This window comes from Paramisgurnus dabryanus, chromosome 5 (genome assembly GCF_030506205.2).
Source record: "Paramisgurnus dabryanus chromosome 5, PD_genome_1.1, whole genome shotgun sequence".
Taxonomy (NCBI): Eukaryota; Metazoa; Chordata; class Actinopteri; order Cypriniformes; family Cobitidae; genus Paramisgurnus; species Paramisgurnus dabryanus.
Genome location: NC_133341.1, coordinates 6,673,563 through 6,694,485, shown reverse-complemented (window position 1 = coordinate 6,694,485; position 20,923 = coordinate 6,673,563). Strand labels below are relative to the sequence as shown.

The window sequence follows — 20,923 nt, the reverse complement described above, 5'->3', positions numbered from 1 at the left end:
TCAATGAATATAGATCTAATACTATATTAATAAAACAGAACAGTGAACAGCAGTTTACGATTGGGTAATTAATAAAAAGAAATCAAAAGCCACAACATTGTCGTCGTCGTCTTGCTTGCAAAATCTAAAATGCTTCCATACCTCTGACTTGATGGTGACATCTAGTGAAGAAGACTAGTAATTAGATTAACGTTAATCTTACGTTCAATGTTTGCTGAAATAAATATGAAAGAAAAAAAAATCGATTCTGCTCTTTGAGAATCGATTTTGAATTGACCATGTTTAAAAAAACCGATTAATCGAAAAATCGCCCAGCCCTATGTCTGATGTGTGCTTGTTTGTAATGGGACACAGTTATGTCAGTGTGTTATATCATAGCAGGCCTTTGTAAGTTAAATAAATGCTCATTGAGTCTGAGAGAAAACCACTTTAGGCTAATGTTCTCTCTGATCTCTGATTACTTGAACTAGTAAGAAAGAAAGTGGGGAATATTTTACAGGAGAGGTTTGCTAATGTGTGAGCTCTTTACCAGAACATATCTCTTAATTAACTCTTTACTGCTACTTTAAAGAGAAACAAAAATGAAATCCAGTTAATTGGTATACCTTGTCCACATTAAGCATTCTCCAAGACGTTTAATGAACCTAAGCTGATCTTCATTTTATTTTTCCTCCTCCTTCAACTTTAGACAAATGCAAGCTGAGAGAAGGCTGACGCCTGCAACCTTTCTCACACATCTCCACGCACCGCAACACATACGAGTGCGAAACATCGTGAGGGAGGTTTGTGGAATCTCATTAACCAAGCAGGTAGTCATTAACAGTGTGACCTTTGGATATAATCACCAGCCTCCCTCACTGTGTCTTTCTCTCCGTTTGTCTCCCTGTGCGTGTGGCTAAACGCCTTCCTTTCTATTGCCGATTCATTCAGAAGTTGTGGAGGTGAGAAAAGCGAGGAGATTAAAGGGTGAATGTTCAGATAGGGCTAATCTACAATAGGATGGGTTTAGCAAACTCTTTCCTAAGTGTTTGTGTCATGTTCACACTTCTGCTCCATGTGATGAGGTGAGTGCTGACATATACTCCATGTGATGAGGTGAGTTAAGCATGCAGTCACAACCTCTTTTTTTTCTCCATACTATTTGTTATCTCGTTGTTTCTTTGTATCTTTAATTTCTAATTAAATAAAAATAGCTGAAGCAATTTAAAGATATGTATAACAAAGTATAAGTATAATCAGTGTTTACAAATTAGCAACCAAACTGATGATACAGACTTTATTGAGCAATTGAACCATTTTGGCCTTTCACTTATTATGACCCGGTTTTGTTTATCAGCTAAGCAAAATAATAAGCTATTAATTGGAGCAGGCATTTTCTGAGTGTTGGGTTAATAATGTTTTTTTTTTTTGCTGATTTATTTATTAGATTTTTTTTTAAATAATATATATGATTTCTCTGTACTAAAGGTTACAATTATTCTCATTTGCGTGGGAATGTATGTAATTTTTACGATTATTATTCAGTTTTTATACTTCATGCCTCAACAAAATTAAATAATATTAAATTATTACAAAAATAAATCTGAAAACAAAAAGCATCATAAATTTTTTTTCAGTTCCTTCCGTGTTTTACTTATTGTGGTGAACAAAAAGAGAGATGGGTGTGTATGTATATTCTCACCTAGCTTAATGCTCCTCACATTCTCACTTAGCTTAATGCTCCTCACACTGTACTATAAAATGCATTATTAAGATATATGCCTGTAAGTTTTTATTTTATTTTGCCAAATAAAGAATGCACTGCACAGCATGCTGTTGTTTTTGTTGCCCCTGACCTAATTATTTCTTACACAATCGCGGTTTTGTTTTTGGTTCAAGAAGGTGTGATTACCTAGACATCCCAACCTTTTGTCTACATTCAAATGTTACAATGTCTGAGCATTTTTGAGTGATTGAGAATTTAAAAATCATGATGAATCTTTGGCATTCTAATCGCATAAACAAAATCGGATAAATCAGACCATTTTAACGCAAAAATAGATTGAAAAAGCTTACATTACCTAAGTGAATTACCTGTTTTTATTTCTCCTAGCTCACATTTGTATTTTTAATACGCCAATGCAAGAACAAGACCAGCACGACAGCGCACATTTTGGTTGATTGCCTGAGATAAAAATGGGTTAAATGAAGACAACAACAGAAAGAGCCTGAAAGAGTGCAGTAGGGTATAAGAGCCCGTAGCCTATCATAAACAGAGCTAAAGAGGCTGGGCAACCTTCTCACTGTCTCTCTCCCAACAACGCTAATTATCAACCAAAGACATGCTAATTACATGGAGCTTTATTGCTAATGTAGAGGGCTGCTCTTCAAGACGCCCACACGCTGTGCCCGGCTCCCCTGCCTCTCCTTATCCTCCCACTGCACCCCACAGGCACTCCAAGCAAAAACAGGAACGAATGCTTGCATTTGTATTTATGTGTGTCTGTAAGTGTATTTTCTACTTTTTAAACAATGATAAGTACAGTACACATCTGAGACTGTCTATAGCCTACAAGTCAAGTGTGTATTTCTCTCTTGCACACACATGCATGCATAAAACCCTCTCACATTTTAAAGCTCAAAGCTGAACTATGGCACTGCTACCCCTATGTTAAGCTCTCCCTCTGGCCCACCCCAAGGCCTCGTCCCCATCCTGCCATCACAACAGGAAGTCTGCTTTGTTCCTCTTTACCTCCCACCGCCCACATCCCCTGGCCGTGATGTAACCTAGCAGCAGAAAAACGGGGCCCTGCAGGAGCTCAACACTTCACGGCCGACAAATCCAGTTAGAGTGGCATTTTAGCCACCTTCAAATCGATTTCTCTAACACGAAATCTGGCAAATTGGAAAAACGGCACTAAAGCTGTTGCTTGGCAATCGTAGCAGTTTGTTTCGCTATGCTCTTTTTTTATTTATACCCCTTTTTCGAAATTTGTGTGCCGATTATCTTCCTTAAATTTTGGTTCTCACCCTAATGTTTAGCACTTGTTTTTAAGCCCTCACATTCTGTTAAGTAAATAATAGCAAAGCCACTTTTCTTTATTTTTTAAACCAAGTCTTTGGGCATCATTATTCTCCACTTGGAAACTATTGTAACCACAATAGCCCAAATTGTGTTTTTTCCAAACACACTACTACTAGTTGTACTACTGTTTGTAGTACATTGTTCAGTACAATACACTATAAAACGTAATATCCTGTTTAATCATATTCTGATAATCAACTCACATAGAGGTTTCTGAGAATTCCAATATGAATTACAGTAACACATTCAACCTACTAAGAAATCACAAAACATGTAGCATTCATTTATACAAATGGAGTCCAGGCTCTTGCACATGCTGCTGCTCATGCTTGGAGTGCAGTTTATTAATTATGCTTTGAGTTCTCAACCTGCCCCTTGAATTTGCCCCATGGTCTAAGCTTAAATACGAAGACTTACGGGCAACCCTATTGACATTCTGAACGCTAATAAAATTTCCCAAAACCCACCCTTGCATTTGAGAGTGCATTTCCTGGTGCAATAAGCAAACTAAATATTAATCATAAGAGAAGAAAGTAAATATTTTAGTGATACAGTTGATGCATATGGAAGTTTACACACATGCTGAATTTACTGTATAAATACAATAAATTATTAAGTGAATAAAAAAGTGTAGAGACAGATAAAATGTAGATGAGACAAAGCCCACAGAGTGAGCACAAATAACACTTGTGACAATCTCTTAGTGTGAAAAGGGAAGTAGAGAGACAAACATTTTTGTCTGACTCATTTGAAAAGTAAACGAGTGGCTTTAAACTAAAATAACTTTGTGGATTGCACACAAACTATCTAACCAGCAAGTCTCAGCAATCATAGTAAGATTGACTATGGCAATTTATCTTATGTTTATTTGTGATGTTGGCATATATTAATTGGCCAGATGAAACATTATTAAAGCCCCAAAGACCTTCAGGGGTCATCTTATGAACACATATAGTATTACATTATTGCTTTTAAAGACATTTTTTGCTTTATGGCCTCTTAGAAAAGCACATTACATAACCAGCTCACTGTGTGATTTACATGCTTTTGGATGCGGGCCTCATGACAACTACAGTCGCTTACACGACTTGACCTGAGCTTAGATTTAAAAGCACGAGCCAACAGATGTGTTAAGGCTCAAATGCCTTTAGAGTCCCTTTAGAAGCATTATGCTGACTGGAGATTTAAGGCGTCTTGCAGTTGCCATCCAAAATGAACACACTGAAATGAGACATGGCATGACACAGAAAAGATTCAGTTATGTATTGTCACTGTTGGGGAGTAGTTAACTACAATTAGAGATGCAACTTAACTTAATTTTTCTGTAGCTTGATGGTAGTTCAGTTATGAAACAGTTTATCTTTTACAGTAGTTAAATACTTTATCCAGCAAGTAGCGGTGTAGCACAACCAGGCGTTATATTATGTTGTGACCAAGCTTTGCCTGCAATTCCTTGAGCAGGGTTGTGGCTAGAAGGGATGCCCCAAACTCTGAAATCATGTGTAATTGAGCAGTGCAGCAGCTCAATTCTTTTCTTAGATCACAAACTCAAATAGTTCATAACTGCCATCTAATGTTCTGTCATGCATTTTTGCGGAGATCGTCTGATTATGTAAAGAATGTACAGGAGTAAATCGACACGCCCATCCTATACATTAATTTCTCGGCAACGTCATCATTGCTTGCGCACGCAACCGAGAAGCAGAAAGAAGAGATGTGCCTTGTGTTGTAGGGTAGTAGCGGTGTCTGTATCTGTAAGTCAAAATGCCAAGGAGTTGTTGCGTGGTTAATTGTACCAACAGAGCCAGTGTTGGGTGCTGATGTTTAACATACCAGTAGATGCAGCTACTACGTTACTAGCCTAACATGATAATTCATACATGTATCACAGTTACACTGCAAAATTAAAGACAGAAAAACAGATCCAAATAAAATCAAGTTTTATTTATATACAAACTATAAAGAACACTTCAATACTTAAGGTTGTTGCAGTAGCGGACCAACTCACCAACTGGGCTTTTTGCCTCCAGGATGCGTGCGCACCCTGTAATGTTTGTAAACAGGAAACCCGTGTATTATTATGTCGAGCGAGGCAAGATGGCAGAATCTGACAATGTACAGATTAAATGGTCATGGCCTTATTTGTCCAAGTTCATGTCTCTTAAAGACATGCAGTAAGACAAACAGTAAAGCATACATGTTTATATGTTATCTATGCAAACAAAAGATTTGTTGGTCTGCCTAAAATAATAATACATACAAGTAAGTAATAGCCATTTTAAATTTATTATCCTGGTTCACTGCTTTTATATCAAATGTATATTTTTATTTTAATTGCAGTGATGAATCTGTATTTCCCACTGATCACTTAAACTATGGTGGTTAGCCAAAATCTAATCTGTTCTGCCACAGAACCTATAAAGACACCAACATTGTGTTTGCGCTACTGCTTCAGCAAAACATTTGCCAATTAAACAGAAAAAGATATCCAGATATGGAAGATCAAACCACATAGGCAATCATTTAATTATATATCTTAGTTTGCTGATAATAATTATTAATAACGTTTCATAAATAGCTGTAATAAAAATTTTTCTAGTTATTTAAAAAAAACAATTGCTCTCTTTTTTTCTTATTTGTGCTTATTCATTTGCAGTTTTGCAACTGTCAGTTTGAGATAAATATTTGTGTATTAATGGACCAATTGTATTACATTACATTGTTTTAAACCCCAATTCCTTTTCTTAAAATATTCTTCAATTTCATTAACAATTATTCAGTTATTTGTAACATAATGTTATTGTAAAAAAATCCAAGTAGTTTTAATGTAGCTAGCTACTTTTTATAGTAACTTTTTTCAGATGGGTAACTTGGCTGTAGATTAACTACTTTTACTAATAAGTAGCTTGTAGCTTATCTGACCATAGTTTTAAAGTAGCTTCCCCACTGTGTATTGTGACTTTCATAGCGATGATGCATTGTCTATGGCATTTGGCTGAGATAAGGTCTGCCGTTCAAGAGTTGTTTTTTGTCAGATTATAGATCATGCCAAAAAGGTTGTGTTATTTGAGCAAGCATGTTTTACCTTTACCAATACTGTAAAATAAGTGCATGTAGTTGTGAAAAACACACCTCCACAATGTCAGAGTTGGTCCTGCTCTCATGAGGCTCATTGTACTCGGTGTATTTAAGCAACACTTTGTCCATATCTGTGCTGGCATACTGGAACAGCTTGTTGGTACTGTTGAAGATGATGAGGGCAATCTCACAGTCACACAACACGCTCAGCTCGTAGGCTTTCTTCATCAGACCAAACTTTCTCTTTGTGAACGTCACCTAACAAAAAACAAAATAAGGGGAAAAAGGTCAAACAAAATTCATAGGCTGTATAAACATGTAGCGCAAAACAATGTTTTTATTCTTAAATATGTGACGAATTACTTTGTGAATATGTGTTTGCGCAGCATGTTGATTTTTTAATACCCAAATTTAGTCCTAAATACAGTGTTTCTTTTTTTGTCTGTTTTTTGTCTACTTCCCTATTATTATTTTTTTTGTCCTATCAAATGATGTGGAAATAGACAATAGAGCACCCTAACTTACTCTCAAAAATCAACCTGATATTATACTAGAATTTTTTTTCAAAATCTGTTCTTTAGCCATACATGAAATATTACCTTGTTACATTTAAAAAGAAAATCTTTGTTAAATAAAATAATACATTTATTCTTACAAACCCCGCAATAACCTTTCATGTAAAATTAATACTGTAACAGTCTCTATGTCTGCTACCTCTAATACAAAAGTATTTTTAATTTGTAGCTGGAAGGGTCTCTGTTATGAAAGCAAAATTATTCTGCACCAACATACTGTACAAACACGCACGCACGCACATACACACAAACACACACACACACACACACACACACACACACACACACACACACACACACACACACACACACACACACACACACACACACACACACACACAAATCAAGATCATCATTGCCATGGAGTGTTTATGAGACTGTTAATGACTTCTCAGTTAATGTTCTCATCTAAATTAGCAGCATTAAAAATAAGAAGCATTTCTCTGATCTTATAAGGGGGAACATTAAGGTCCATGCCACTAAACTCTTTACCTCTTGATTGTTGTCCCCATGTACCCCTTAATCTGATACACATTCATGACACTTTTTACATGAAGTTAGAGTGTACAATATTATAGAACACATTATGTTCACTAAAATCACCAAAGCAATTAGCTAAAAAAGAAAATTATCATGCATTAGCATAAGATATTGCATTATAGATGCCACTAATTTGTTTCTGCTGTTGTCATGGTGAACCTATTTAGTTTTTCTAGTATGTTAAATGCAAGATAAAGATGGAGTCCTGGTAAATTATGTTCAAATGGGTTTTGATTTTAAAATCAACTATTCTCTAAATGTAAAACTTTAACTCATCATTGGCCGTGGATATTGTGGCTTTTTAAAGTGTAATTCTGATCTAATATTTTGCAACTGCTTTTCAAAATGAACTCTGTACAGTACATCTAAATATTTACATTTACATTTTACATATAGTCATTTAGCAGACGCTTTTGTCCAAAGCGACTTACAAGTGAGGTAAACAATAGAAGCAATTATGGCAACATAAGAACAGCAATACATAAGTGCACTGGAAATAGTCTCATCAAGTCCAACACAATATACATAGCCAAGGGTATGTTAGTAGTTTTTATTTTTATTTTTTTTATTTTTTTTAGATAAAGAGGAAGGTAGATAGAGAAAGAGATAAAGAGAAGGGTAACTAAATAAAGATAGTAAATCTGTAATTAGGAAGTTAGGTAATGGTGGAAGAGATGGGTTTTTAGCCGAGTCTTAAAGACAGCTACAGTGTCAGCTGATCGTGTCACGACCGGCAGATCATTCCACAGTTGTGGGACAGTTCCTGAGAAGGTACGCGTTAGTGTTTTCTTCCCTTTTTGAGATGGTACCACAAGTCGTCGCTCGGTGGCAGAGCGCAGTGATCGAGAGGGTACATAAGGCTCTATAAGCAAGCGAAGGTAAGGGGGTGCTGACCCAGTGGTGGTTTTAAAGGCCAGGAGCAGAGCCTTAAATTTGATGCGGGCTGCTATAGGAAGCCAGTGTAACTTGACAAAGAGAGGAGTGACGTGCGCCCTCTTTGGCTCATTGAAGACCACTCTTGCCGCTGCGTTCTGAATCATCTGTAAGGGTTTGGTCGTGCAGGCTGGAAGTCCTGCCAGTAGCGCATTGCAGTAGTCCAGCCTGGACAGGACAAGAGCTTGGACCAGGACCTGCGTAGCATGCTCATCTAGGAAAGGTCTAATTTTCCTAATATTGTAGAGGATGAATCTACAAGAGCGAGCAGTGCTGGCAACATGCTCCGTGAAGCTAAGCCGATCATCAATGACCACTCCCAGGTTTTTGGCCGTCTTGGAAGGCGTGATGGTCGAGGAACCTAGCTGAATGGAAAAGTTGTGCTGAATCTTTGGTTCGGATGATATGACAAGCAGTTCTGTCTTCGCAAGGTTAAGGTGGAGATGGTGATCCTTCATCCAGAGTGAGATGTCCCTCAGGCATGCCGAGATGCGGGCAGAAACCGTAGGATCATCAGGGTGGAACGACAAGTGGAGTTGAGTGTCGTCTGCATAGCAGTGGTAGGAAAAGCCATGTTTCCGAATGACAGAGCCCAGGGATGTCATGTATATCGAAAAGAGCAGCGGTCCAAGCACAGAGCCTTGAGGGACCCCGGTATCTAGACGTTGGGGTTCGGAGACGTCACCTCTCCAGGATACCCGAAATGACCTATCTGAGAGGTACGACTTGAACCATAAAAGCGCTGTGTCAGTGACACCCATAGACATGAGAGTCGACAGGAGGATGCGGTGATTGACGGTGTCAAAAGCTGCAGATAGATCCAGTAAGATCAGCACAGATGATTTGGAGGCTGCCCTTGCCTGCCTTAGGGCCTCAATGACTGATAGCAGCGCAGTCTCAGTGGAGTGACCACTTTTGAATCCAGACTGATTGCTATCCAGGAGGTTATTTTGTGTGAAGAAAGTGGAGAGCTGGTTGAACACAATGCGTTCAAGAGTCTTGGAAATGAAGGGAAGAAGAGAAACGGGTCTGTAGTTCTCTAGCATAGCAGGATTGAGAGTGGGTTTCTTCAGCAACGGGGTTATCCGGGCCTCTTTAAATGCTACAGGGAAGGTGCCAGTGGAAAGGGATGAATTGATAATGTGAGTGAGAGCAGGGATAACAGACGGAGAGATGGCCTGGAGGAGATGGGTGGGTATGGGATCTAGCGGGCAGGTAGTCGGATGATTAGAAGCCAAGACCTTGGAAACATCTGCTTCGGATAGGAGAGAGAAGGAGGGAAGGGAGCATGTCTCAGGGGTTTGAGAATGCGCAAGAAGCGGCGGCTCGGAGAACTGACTGCTAATAGTTTTCGTTTTCTTCACAAAGAAGGAAGCAAAATCATCAGCCGTTAGGTCGGATGAAGGTGGAGGGGCAGGGGGACAAAGAAGGGTAGAGAAGGTCTTGAAGAGAGTGTGAGAGTCAGGTGAGTTGTTAATCTTTGAATGGTAGTATAGGGTCTTTGCAGAGGAGACATCCTTGGAGAAGGAGGCAAGAAGAGACTGATAGAGGCAGAGATCAGAAGGATCATTCGATCTGCGCCACTTCCTCTCTGTAGCCCTGAGTGTGGAGCGATGCTCACGGAGAACCTCAGTTAGCCAAGGAGCAGAAGGTGTGACCCGGGCCGGTCCAGATGTCAGAGGGCATAATGTGTCTAAGCAGGATGTAAGAGTGGAACAAAGTGTGTCTGTGGCATTGTCAGTATCTAACAGAGAGAGTTGGCTGGGAGCGGGCAGCGTGGAAACAATCGCAGAGGATAAGCGGGAGGGAGAGAGCGTGCGCAGGTTGCGCCTGAACGTGACCAATGGGGGATCGTATGTAGCGACAGGGGGAGTCAGGTCGAGGTCGAGAGTAATTAGGAAGTGATCAGATGTGTGAAGTGGGGTGACCTGGGTGTGGTAGGTGGAACAACAGCGTGTGTAGATAAGATCTAAAAGATTACCAGACCTGTGTGTTGGTGAAGTAGGGACTCGCTTGAGGTCAAACGACGCAGTCAGGGTGTTGAAGTCAGCTGCCTGTGGTTTCTCCAGGTGGATATTGAAGTCACCAAGTACTACTAAAGGAGTACCATCCTCAGGGAATGAAGACAGAAGTACATCTAACTCCTCCAAGAAGTGTCCAAGTTGACCTGGGGGGCGATAGATAACTAAAAAATGCATTTTAGTAGGGTGGATGATAGTAACAATATGCGATTCGAAAGAGTTGCTGTCACATGAGGGGGTTTGCTGTTGGAATTTCCAGTCCTTTGGGATGAGCAGACCAGTTCCTCCACCCCTTCCTGTTGTGCGAGGACTGTGTGAGAAAGTGTAGTTGTTGGAGAGGGCAGCCGGAGTGGCCGTGTCCTCTGGTTTAATCCATGTCTCAGTAAGTGCTAAAACAGAAAGGCCAGAATGTGAGGCAATGGCAGTAATGAAATCTGCTTTGTTGACAGCAGATTGGCAGTTCCATAAGCCAATGGGAAGAGAGAGTGAGGCAATAGTGGAAGGTAGGAGAGTGCGGAGGTTATTAATATTTCTCCCACGGCGACGTGATACAACAGATTTACGAGTTGTAATGACAGTAGAGATTTGAAAGCACATAGTGAAATTATAAGAATAGGAAATGTACAAGAGAGGAAAAAGAGTGCTATATAGATAAATATAAAAATATAAAAAGTTAGTTCAAAAAGTGCAATACTTAAGTGCCCAGTCGGTGTCCCTGCTCGGTGGAGTCGCGCAGGTAGAGTCGATGGTCTTTACACTCTTCGGTCTTCACACAACGAGGGCTGCACGCGACCGCTGCCGCGGTGGACTGACTGCTTTAATAAGTGCTTCAAATGTGGGCTGAAACTCAGCAGGCCACGCCCGAAAACAATCAACAACACGTTAATGGCCGAAACTACTACTGTATTTACTGTAATACACTAAAGCACGCGAGGACACGCGAGAACAAACGCGGATTGCAGCACGTGAGACAAAGGTAAACAAGAGAGCGTTTCTTAGCAACGACACTGCGCTAAAACTTCACAAGTCTAAAATCAAATACACTTACACGTTTCTGTGGACTCCTGTTCATAACTGCTTCACCTGAAGACTGAACTGTTTACTGCTGTTTAAATACTCTCCTGGCGTTGGCCACGCCCGAAAACAATCAACAACACGTTAATGGCCGAAACTACTACTTTATTATTGTAATACACTAAAGCACGCGAGGACACGCGAGAACAAACGCGGATTGCAGCACGTGAGACAAAGGTAAACAAGAGAGCGTTTCTTAGCAACGACACTGCGCTAAAACTTCACAAGTCTAAAATCAAATACACTTACACGTTTCTGTGGACTCCTGTTGATAACTGCTTCACCTGAAGACTGAACTGTTTACTGCTGTTTAAATACTCTCCTGGCGTTGGCCACGCCCGAAAACAATCAACAACACGTTAATGGCCGAAACTACTACTGTATTTACTGTAATACACTAAAGCACGCGAGGACACGCGAGAACAAACGCGGATTGCAGCACGTGAGACAAAGGTAAACAAGAGAGCGTTTCTTAGCAACGACACTGCGCTAAAACTTCACAAGTCTAAAATCAAATACACTTACACGTTTCTGTGGACTCCTGTTGATAACTGCTTCACCTGAAGACTGAACTGTTTACTGCTGTTTAAATACTCTCCTGGCGTTGGCCACGCCCGAAAACAATCAACAACACGTTAATGGCCGAAACTACTACTTTATTATTGTAATACACTAAAGCACGCGAGGACACGCGAGAACAAACGCTGATTGCAGCACGTGAGACAAAGGTAAACAAGAGAGCGTTTCTTAGCAACGACACTGCGCTAAAACTTCACAAGTCTAAAATCAAATACACTTACACGTTTCTGTGGACTCCTGTTCATAACTGCTTCACCTGAAGACTGAACTGTTTACTGCTGTTTAAATACTCTCCTGGCGTTGGCCAAGCCCGAAAACAATCAACAACACGTTAATGGCCGAAACTACTACTGTATTTACTGTAATACACTAAAGCACGCGAGGACACGCGAGAACAAACGCGGATTGCAGCACGTGAGACAAAGGTAAACAAGAGAGCGTTTCTTAGCAACGACACTGCGCTAAAACTTCACAAGTCTAAAATCAAATACACTTACACGTTTCTGTGGACTCCTGTTGATAACTGCTTCACCTGAAGACTGAACTGTTTACTGCTGTTTAAATACTCTCCTGGCGTTGGCCACGCCCGAAAACAATCAACAACACGTTAATGGCCGAAACTACTACTGTATTTACTGTAATACACTAAAGCACGCGAGGACACGCGAGAACAAACGCGGATTGCAGCACGTGAGACAAAGGTAAACAAGAGAGCATTTCTTAGCAACGACACTGCGCTAAAACTTCACAAGTCTAAAATCAAATACACTTACACGTTTCTGTGAACTCCTGTTGATAACTGCTTTACAATATAACATCTAAAACCTTTACAGTAGTTAATTCAACAAATTGTTTAAAGATTTATAAGTAATTGGGTATTGGTTGTATCTTATTGAGATGTTGATTAGGCTCTTTTGTCAAAAAGCTTATGTTTTGACAGCTCTTTTTTTCTACAAAATAAAGTTGAAGTGAGAGGAACAGGCTTCCTGAGAAAGCCTCTATACCCGGGTAGGCAACATCGGTCCTGGTGTGCCAATGTCCTGCAGAGTTTAGCTCCAGCTCTAATCAAGCACAAGCTAATCAAGGTCTAAAGAGTCACCTGAAAACTACAGGTAGGCAAGGTTTTATCAGGGTTGGAGCTAAAATCTGCAGGACATCGGCACTCCAGGACCGACGTTGCTTACCACTGCTCTCTCTCTACACTGTGGCTTAGCAATTTCTTGCTAAAGTTTTTGAAGATTAGGCAACTGTGGTAAGATTAAGCCAAAAATCTGCAGTCTGGTATATTTGACCTCTAGTAGAGCAGCAGGTTTAGAAGACAGGAAGAAAATGAACTATGTATATGAGGAACAGACTTTAAATTGTGGCTCATCTAAATAACAAATAATGTAGACGGCCATTAATTCACACATGTAGCAATGTTCAGTGGTCAGCTTTACTGAAAAAGGGAAGCTGAATCACACATACTAAGATGTAGAGATATAAAGAACTTAAATAAATCTGTGTGGTTAAACAACTGTTAGCAATGACACCCACACCCACAGTGACCCAACATACTTCACAAATCCATCATGTTGGCCTTAAAAAAAAATCACCTTTTTATATTTTATTTAGCCTACATGTATGCATTTGGAAGACACTTTTATCCAGGGCGGCTGCTGGCCAAATGGGTGTCCTAGTCAGGGACGTGCACAGGAATTTTTAGGGGCAGTTGCTCTGACCTAAATAAAGGGCACCCCCCCTAAAAATTTTTTTAACTCACAGCCTATATGAAGGACTGAGAATAACAGGGTCTTTATTAAAGTCAGCAAACATGTTTGCCTAATGCCTACCAAAAAAAAATTGAAGCCTAGGCTGCTTGTCTGCAAGCTATGATAGCTAGCTGCTATCTGTCTGATTATTTAGGCTTAAACGTGGCAAACTCAGCCTAGATTCATGAAGATTTTAACAGAGGTGGAAAGAGTAGCCAAAAACTTTACTCAAGTAAAAGTACAAGTAACTAAATAAATAATTACTCAAGTAGAAGTAAAAAGTATGCAATTAAAATAATACTCAAGTAGCGGGTTACTAGTTACTCATGAAAAAATAAATCTCGATATACACGCGCACACACACACACACACACACACACACACACACACACACACACACACACACACACACACACACACACACACACACACACACACACACACACACACACAATACAGTGCCCTCCATAAGTATCAGAACTGTAAAGACAAGATTTTTCTGTTTGCTGTGGAGACCAGAAATTGGTAAGATAAATATCAGTTGGTAAGATAAATATCAGTATGTCAGAAGTTTAGAATGTCACATTTTATTAACCTTTGTTTGTGTTTCAACACACACATGCTTTAACAACAAAGAACAACAGCATTAAATGCTGACTTATGTGTGTTGTACACAAATGCACATAAGTGAATCAAAAGTTTTGCTTTTAGTTAAAAGATTGGTAAATTCATTTCCAAGTCACCCAACAACACTGGTAATATTCTGCGTGTTTCTACATAGGTTACGAGTAAAACAGCTTCGGACGATTCCGTTTTTGCAGCGATCTGAACAATTCATTCAAACTGATTCGCGAGCCAATTTAAAATGTTTGGCCCATTCGCTTTGTAAAGAATCGACTCAAACGAGTCATTAATTCGCGAATGCGCCAGAAACACAAGATAGCAATTTAAAAATAAAATACAAATTTCGTAATTAATTAAAATACAGTAACGAAGGAACGCTGCATAGTGTAAATGAAGTAAAAGTACAATTTATTTTTTCCACCTCGGAAGGGCAACTTGAGTCGAGAAGGGCATATGGGCAGTTGCCCGGGCAACCTGAGCAACCCCCCTGTGCACGTCCCTGGTCCTAGTGTACTTTTACTGTGGTGCCTCTTTTAGTTAAAAAAGCAACAAAATCCCGCACATCTATAGTATGTGTGAGAATTGAACTGTATTAAAATGCTATTGTTATCATTTATAATTTTAAACAACACAAACAGATGATGCAAAAGTTGGTATGTATGGTTATATTGTCAATACTACAGGTGTTTGACTGATTTTGACTAATTTAATAAGCAGGTTTTGTTAATTTATATAATAAATAAGGGCATAGCCTATACTAAAAAACAAATGTCTTTAGCATAGATATCTTTACCAGAATTTTTTTTTCTGAGCAACCGAGATGGTGCCCCCGGGGGAGTTGATGCCCTACACAAACTGCATATTCTGTGTACAGGGAGTGGCGGTACTACTTTTATTTTATTTTAAGTTCATGCATTTTCATTTTTATGTTGAGGGCCATTTACAAATGACAAATCTTAAAATATTATTGTATAGATGTGCCATATTGGTTAGTGATTTCAGTACGAAGACATTTGAAGACATTTGTACTGTAATAGATATAACAGATTCATGTAAACAAAAAGAAACAATATGCTATGTAATTCAACACCTGATAATAGAGAATGTAATGATAGCCTATATGATTGTATAGTGTGAATATTAGGCCTATATATGAAGAGTTTGGTTCCGAAACGCGATAAACACCATTTACATAGTTACCACCAAAATCAGTATTGTATCAGGTCAGTATTAAAAAGTAAATTCTTATTTTTACGCAAAATCTGATATCCCTTTTTTCCCCAAAACACGATAAACGCTAGTCCTCCTTCTCTGCAGAATGCAATAAATCCGCTCAACAAGTCAAAGCGCACCATTTCACGCATTGTAAACAACAATGGTGGTGCATAACATGGAATCCTAGTTTTCCTTATCTACTTTGTACTTCGTGATCAACAAACAAACAAAAACTAAATAATACTTTTGATGGCATTGATAAACCTGTGGTGGGGCGGGGAAGAAACGTAAGCCACTCGGGCAACGGAAGAATGCAGGCTGTTGCTTGTCCTCACACGACAGCCTCAAGCTTCTGTCATGCTAACACATTGACCCCAGGGGATCTTATGAAAAACTTTCCATTATTTTACTCGAAGTCAACGAAAATCGAGTAGGACCAAAACATTTTACAGCTGATCACTGTCAAAAAAGTTCATTGATGACGTCCCAAGAAAGACAGCATACATTTTTTAATCAGTGTATACCACTAGTCAACTAAATAAATATAATATGGCAAAGATGAATGCACATTTATATATTGATTTAATAGATTTATAGCATTTTGAAAAAAAACACTTGTCATGGATTTATTGCATTTTGCGGAAAAAAAATCTGTTTTTATAATAAATCTTTGAAAATCTAATTATGTATTTGAATTTTAAATGTTATTATAACCAGGGACCTGCACAGGTTGCCCGGGCAACTGCCCATATGCCCTTCTCGACTCAAGTTGCCCTTCCGAGGTGGAAAAAAATATATTGTACTTTTACTTCTTTTACACTATGCAGCGTTCCTTCGTTACTGTATTTTAATTAATTACGAAATTTGTATTTTATTTTTAAATTGCTATCTTGTGTTTCTGGCGCATTCACGAATTAATGACTCGTTTGAGTCGATTCCTTACAAAGTGTTGCAAATAAATGAGTCTTTTGAGTCGATTCTTTAGAAAGCGAATGGGCCAAATGTTTTAAATTGTTTCGCGAATCAGTTTGAATGAATTGTTCAGATCGCTGCAAAAACGGAATCGTCCGAAGCTGTTTTACTCGTAACCTATGTAGAAACACGCAGAATATTACCAGTGTTGTTGGGTGACTTGGAAATGAATTTACCAATCTTTTAACTAAAAGCAAAACTTCACACATGTACCCGCCATTACATACGCGCGACCTGTTCGTCGTCAAACACAGTTAAACGCGTGCAACCTCCAGAAGCATTGTAGCACAGATTGAAGAAAATCCATCGATGATTGACGTCTGATTCGCTGTATACTGTACTGTATGATGTAAGTGATTCTCACAAAACACACGTGACATGACAACGTAAGAAAACATGAGTTTTGTCTAATATCATTTTTATGTAAGTGTAAACTGTCAATGTCCTCAGACCATCTTAGGAGATTTCTAACTTTATATATGCAAAACTGTTGTCAGTTTACTTGTCTGATATTTCAGCTATAAGCTACATCAACATTGAGACTAGAGTTAATTTGATAATTTGAAATGCTTGTTTATTCTGTGTTTGTATTTTTTTTTCTGTACTGTTTGTGTATGTTGCAGTTTTACACATACTGTAGAAGTGCCCTTCATAAGTATTCTTCTGTTTGTTGTGGAGTCAAGAAATGTATAAACATAAAAAGATGAACATGAGACAAAAGTACAGAATCTGTCACATTATTTTTTTTAATGGTCACTGAGCTGTGTCCTGATTGTTTACACATGAAAAGCATAAAATGTGTAGGATCAGTTTGATTCACTTATGTGCATTTGTGTACAACACACATAAGTCAGCATTTAATGCTGTTGTTCTTTGTTGTTAAAGCATGTATGTGTTGAAACATAAACAAAGGTTAATAAAATGTGACATTCTAAACTTCTGACATACTGATATTTATCTTACCAACTGATATTTATCTTACCAATTTCTGGTCTCCACAGCAAACAAAAAAATCTTGTCTTTACAGTTCTGATACTTATGGAGGGCACTGTATTTTGTGTGTGTGTGTGTGTGTGTGTGTGTGTGTGTGTGTGTGTGTGTGTGTGTGTGTGTACCTGGTAATTATCACGTTGTGGGGACCAATTGTCCCCACAAAGATAGGAATACCAGTGTTTTTGTGACCTTGTGGGGACATTTTGATGTCCCCATGAGGAAACAAGCTTATAAATCTAACAAGATGATGTTTATTGAAAATCTAAGGTACAAGAAAGGTTTTTGTGATGGTTGGGGTTAGGGAATGGGGCAGGTAAGGGGAATAGAATATACAGTTTGTATGGTATAAAATGCATTACGTCTATGGAATGTCCCCACAAAACATGGAAACCAGAATGTGTGTGTGTGTGTGTGTGTGTGTGTGTGTGTGTGTGTTTGCGCGTGTATATCTAGATTTATTTTTTCATGAGTAACTAGTAACCCGCTAAATTTAGGTCAGAGCAACTGCCCCTAAAAATTCCTGTGCACGTCCCTGATTATAACCTAAAGATTTACATCAGAAAATGGTGGTTTTCATCTTGTGACTTTCTTGGTATAGAAAACACGTTCTTACCCAAATTAGTCAAAATGGATTTATTGCGTTTTGGAAACAAACTCTTCATATGTTCTCTGTCTTGCAACCAGCCTCTGGTTGTAATGTCATGATGTTCTACCTTATATCTTGCTATCTACCGGCCTCCAACATCTCATTCCTTTCCTCATATAAAGCTCATGGTCCTTCATTGAGCCAGTGTGTTCATTGAAGAAAATGCCAGTTGCAACAGCCCCCCACTCAATGTGGTGAGAGGCACATGCTTCCATTATAATCATGATTTTTCCTTAAACTCTGAACAAGAGTGTGAAGCCCTAATCATGTGAACACATTCTCGTCATGTGTGACAAATAACTTGCACGTTTCCAGACATAAATGTGTCATTATGCATGTTGCTGTTTCTTAAAAATTGTTTCATAAAGCTCTGACCCCCGCATAAAAAAATCTAAAAGTAATGTTATAACTTTTTCACCCCTTGAACTGAAACCAGTAATCAAAATCTCCTACTACTGCCAAGTTAAAATAACGAATTAAATGGAAAGGCAAAGGAAGAATTAGAAACAGTCTAATTCCTAGCCTGTGTGTTTGTGTGCGTGCGTGTGTGTGTGTGTGTGCACGTGTGTTTGAGGGGGAGTTGGCGGGGGGAGGTCAGGAAGCACATTTTTATGCATTTCCTCTCATAACAGGAAGTGCCTGACAGCTTCCCCTTCACCATGGCTTCGCTTCTGCTTCCCGCCTCCAGTGCATTTTTTCCCCCTGGGGAGTTCCTTCAGAACACGGAGACTGGGAGGATGAATGTCCATTTGTCACCATTCGCCTCCGCACCATGGTCCATGCGACCCACGCTCCCCAAAATTTCCCGACTCACACTGTATGTCATGTAGATGCTTATGACAGTAGGGTCTGTTTCACATTAGGCATGTTTATGAGGTTAATAGGCTGAACCCTAAAAACATTCGGCTGGTAAATATTCATATTTAAGCAAAATCCCTAAGAGACCATAATAAATGGTGCTGGTGTCTACTCTCTATCTATAAAGAAAATAAGGCTCTGGTGTCATTTCCAATAAACTGTACATACTGCTTATTTTACATTAGGAGTCATGTGATATTTACGCATTAGATTCATAACCTGACCAAGGTTACAATTCTAAAACACATATTTTATGTGTATTTTGAAGGTCATCAGCAAAAAAAAAAAAACTAGATACAAATCCTGCATAAAAAGGAAAATGCGTAAAATAACGAGAATAAAAGTGGAATTAGAATTAGCTTAAGAGGAACAAAAGAATAAATTCTAGGAGGAGAAATTTGGAGAAGTTAGACTTTGCGGAAGCAAAGGAATTTTGCAAAAATGTTGGTCTAGAAGCAGAAGACAGACAGGAAAAGAAAGAGACAGATGAAAAGTAAAAAAAAAACTACGCACAGCGTGTTTTGTGAGGAAACACGCACAGAGGTAACGATCACAAGAAAAAGGTGGGAATCATGGAGCGAAGAGCAAGGGGTGATGGCATACCCAGAGGGCCTCATTATTTTCTTGCTGTTAATTTTACTCAAACAGCTTTACACCTCTCCGTTGTTGATTGGAGAGATGCCTCTGATGTCATTGGTGGCTGAATCAAACTCCATCTCCATGCCATCACACCATCGTAAAGCAAAGATGAAAAGAAAGGTAACAGAAGCCTACAGAATGTGTGGTTGCCTGCTTTGCCAAGTCAGATTGAGGGGTGAAGAGCGCATCTAACGCATGTTGAGTGCCTATTAAAATTATTATCTATGCTATTGTTCTTTTTCAACTTTTTCTCCTTAAAATGGTTTACAGAGTATAATGTGGTAAAACTTGATAAATTTGGCAAATCTAAGTTTGTGATATTGCAGGGACTTCCCCTTAAACTTAAGGTGACACTTTGTTCTTATTCTCAGGAAAAACATATTTGGAGCATGTTGCTGATCAATGCAGATAAGCAAGGGGAGCCACCCTAACATGGTTTTCTCTGAACTAAAAATTAATTGACTAACTATAATTCTGTTTTTAATAACTTAAATATCTCTATGTCTGTGCAATGTGTTCAGCAGTCTGCAAATTAGTCAGTAAGCATGCTCTAGTTAGCAATGTGGCTAACACTTTTATGACACAGCGGGTCCTTTCATGTGACCTGCCCAGGGAAAGTGTTTGAGTTGCTTGGGGGAAGAACACCAGGCCCTTAACACTGATGCCCTCTGTCTAAGCTCCTGGGCAGCCAGTCAACACCAGGGAGGGCTGCTGTTGGTGCCTGTGCTCCGCACAAGTGTTTGCAGGAGGTGGGAGCGAAAGTGGCCGCCCAAGGCGTCTAAAACTTTGTGCCCATAAGCATGGCGCCAGAGGCAGGGTGGGCCATAGATAGACTGCCAATCAGGAAGAAGTGATATCAGTAAGAAAATGATGGGAGCCAACATCTTGGCCATAGACTTGAGAGCACCTAAGATGCATTAAGAGTGGTTATTGTGGACCAAATATTCTTGGGACGATTTCAAGATTGTATTGGCAATTTTTATTTAAGCTCCTTGCACCTGTACAGTAGACTACATTTTTGGCCGATCCTCTGTTCATGCTCTACCATTTTTAATAGACCAGACTACAAAAGGCAAATAATTTTGGATTCTTGTTTTGGATGCTGGTGTGCTCCCCACCAGATTTCTTAAATAGCTCAGCCACTAAGATTTCATTGGTTAACCAGCCTCACCAGAAAAACCTGATTTTGGCCAATCAGCATCACACTGTTGGTTTGTGTAGTGAATAGCATGTCTGTGTTGGTTTACTAGCTATACCAGTACAAAATCATAATTCATTTATATAGACCAGACCTGAAAATTCATGTTTAAAATTGGTCTACTCTGTTCAGAAGAGAAGTGACCTTATGATTTTGCTAATTT

The 20,923-nt window shown here is 39.1% G+C and overlaps 1 protein-coding gene across 7 annotated transcripts in view; it reads right to left on the bottom strand.

The window, feature by feature from the left end:
- Positions 1-20,923, bottom strand: part of mef2cb (myocyte enhancer factor 2cb) — a 143,541-nt gene that overhangs the window by 65,424 nt on the left and 57,194 nt on the right. For all 7 annotated transcript variants that reach the window (XM_065263032.2, XM_065263024.2, XM_065263028.2 and 4 more), the window contains one exon: positions 6,197-6,400. In XM_065263032.2, the coding sequence (XP_065119104.1) occupies positions 6,197-6,400 (204 nt within the window). The remainder of the gene's footprint in view (positions 1-6,196; positions 6,401-20,923) is intronic.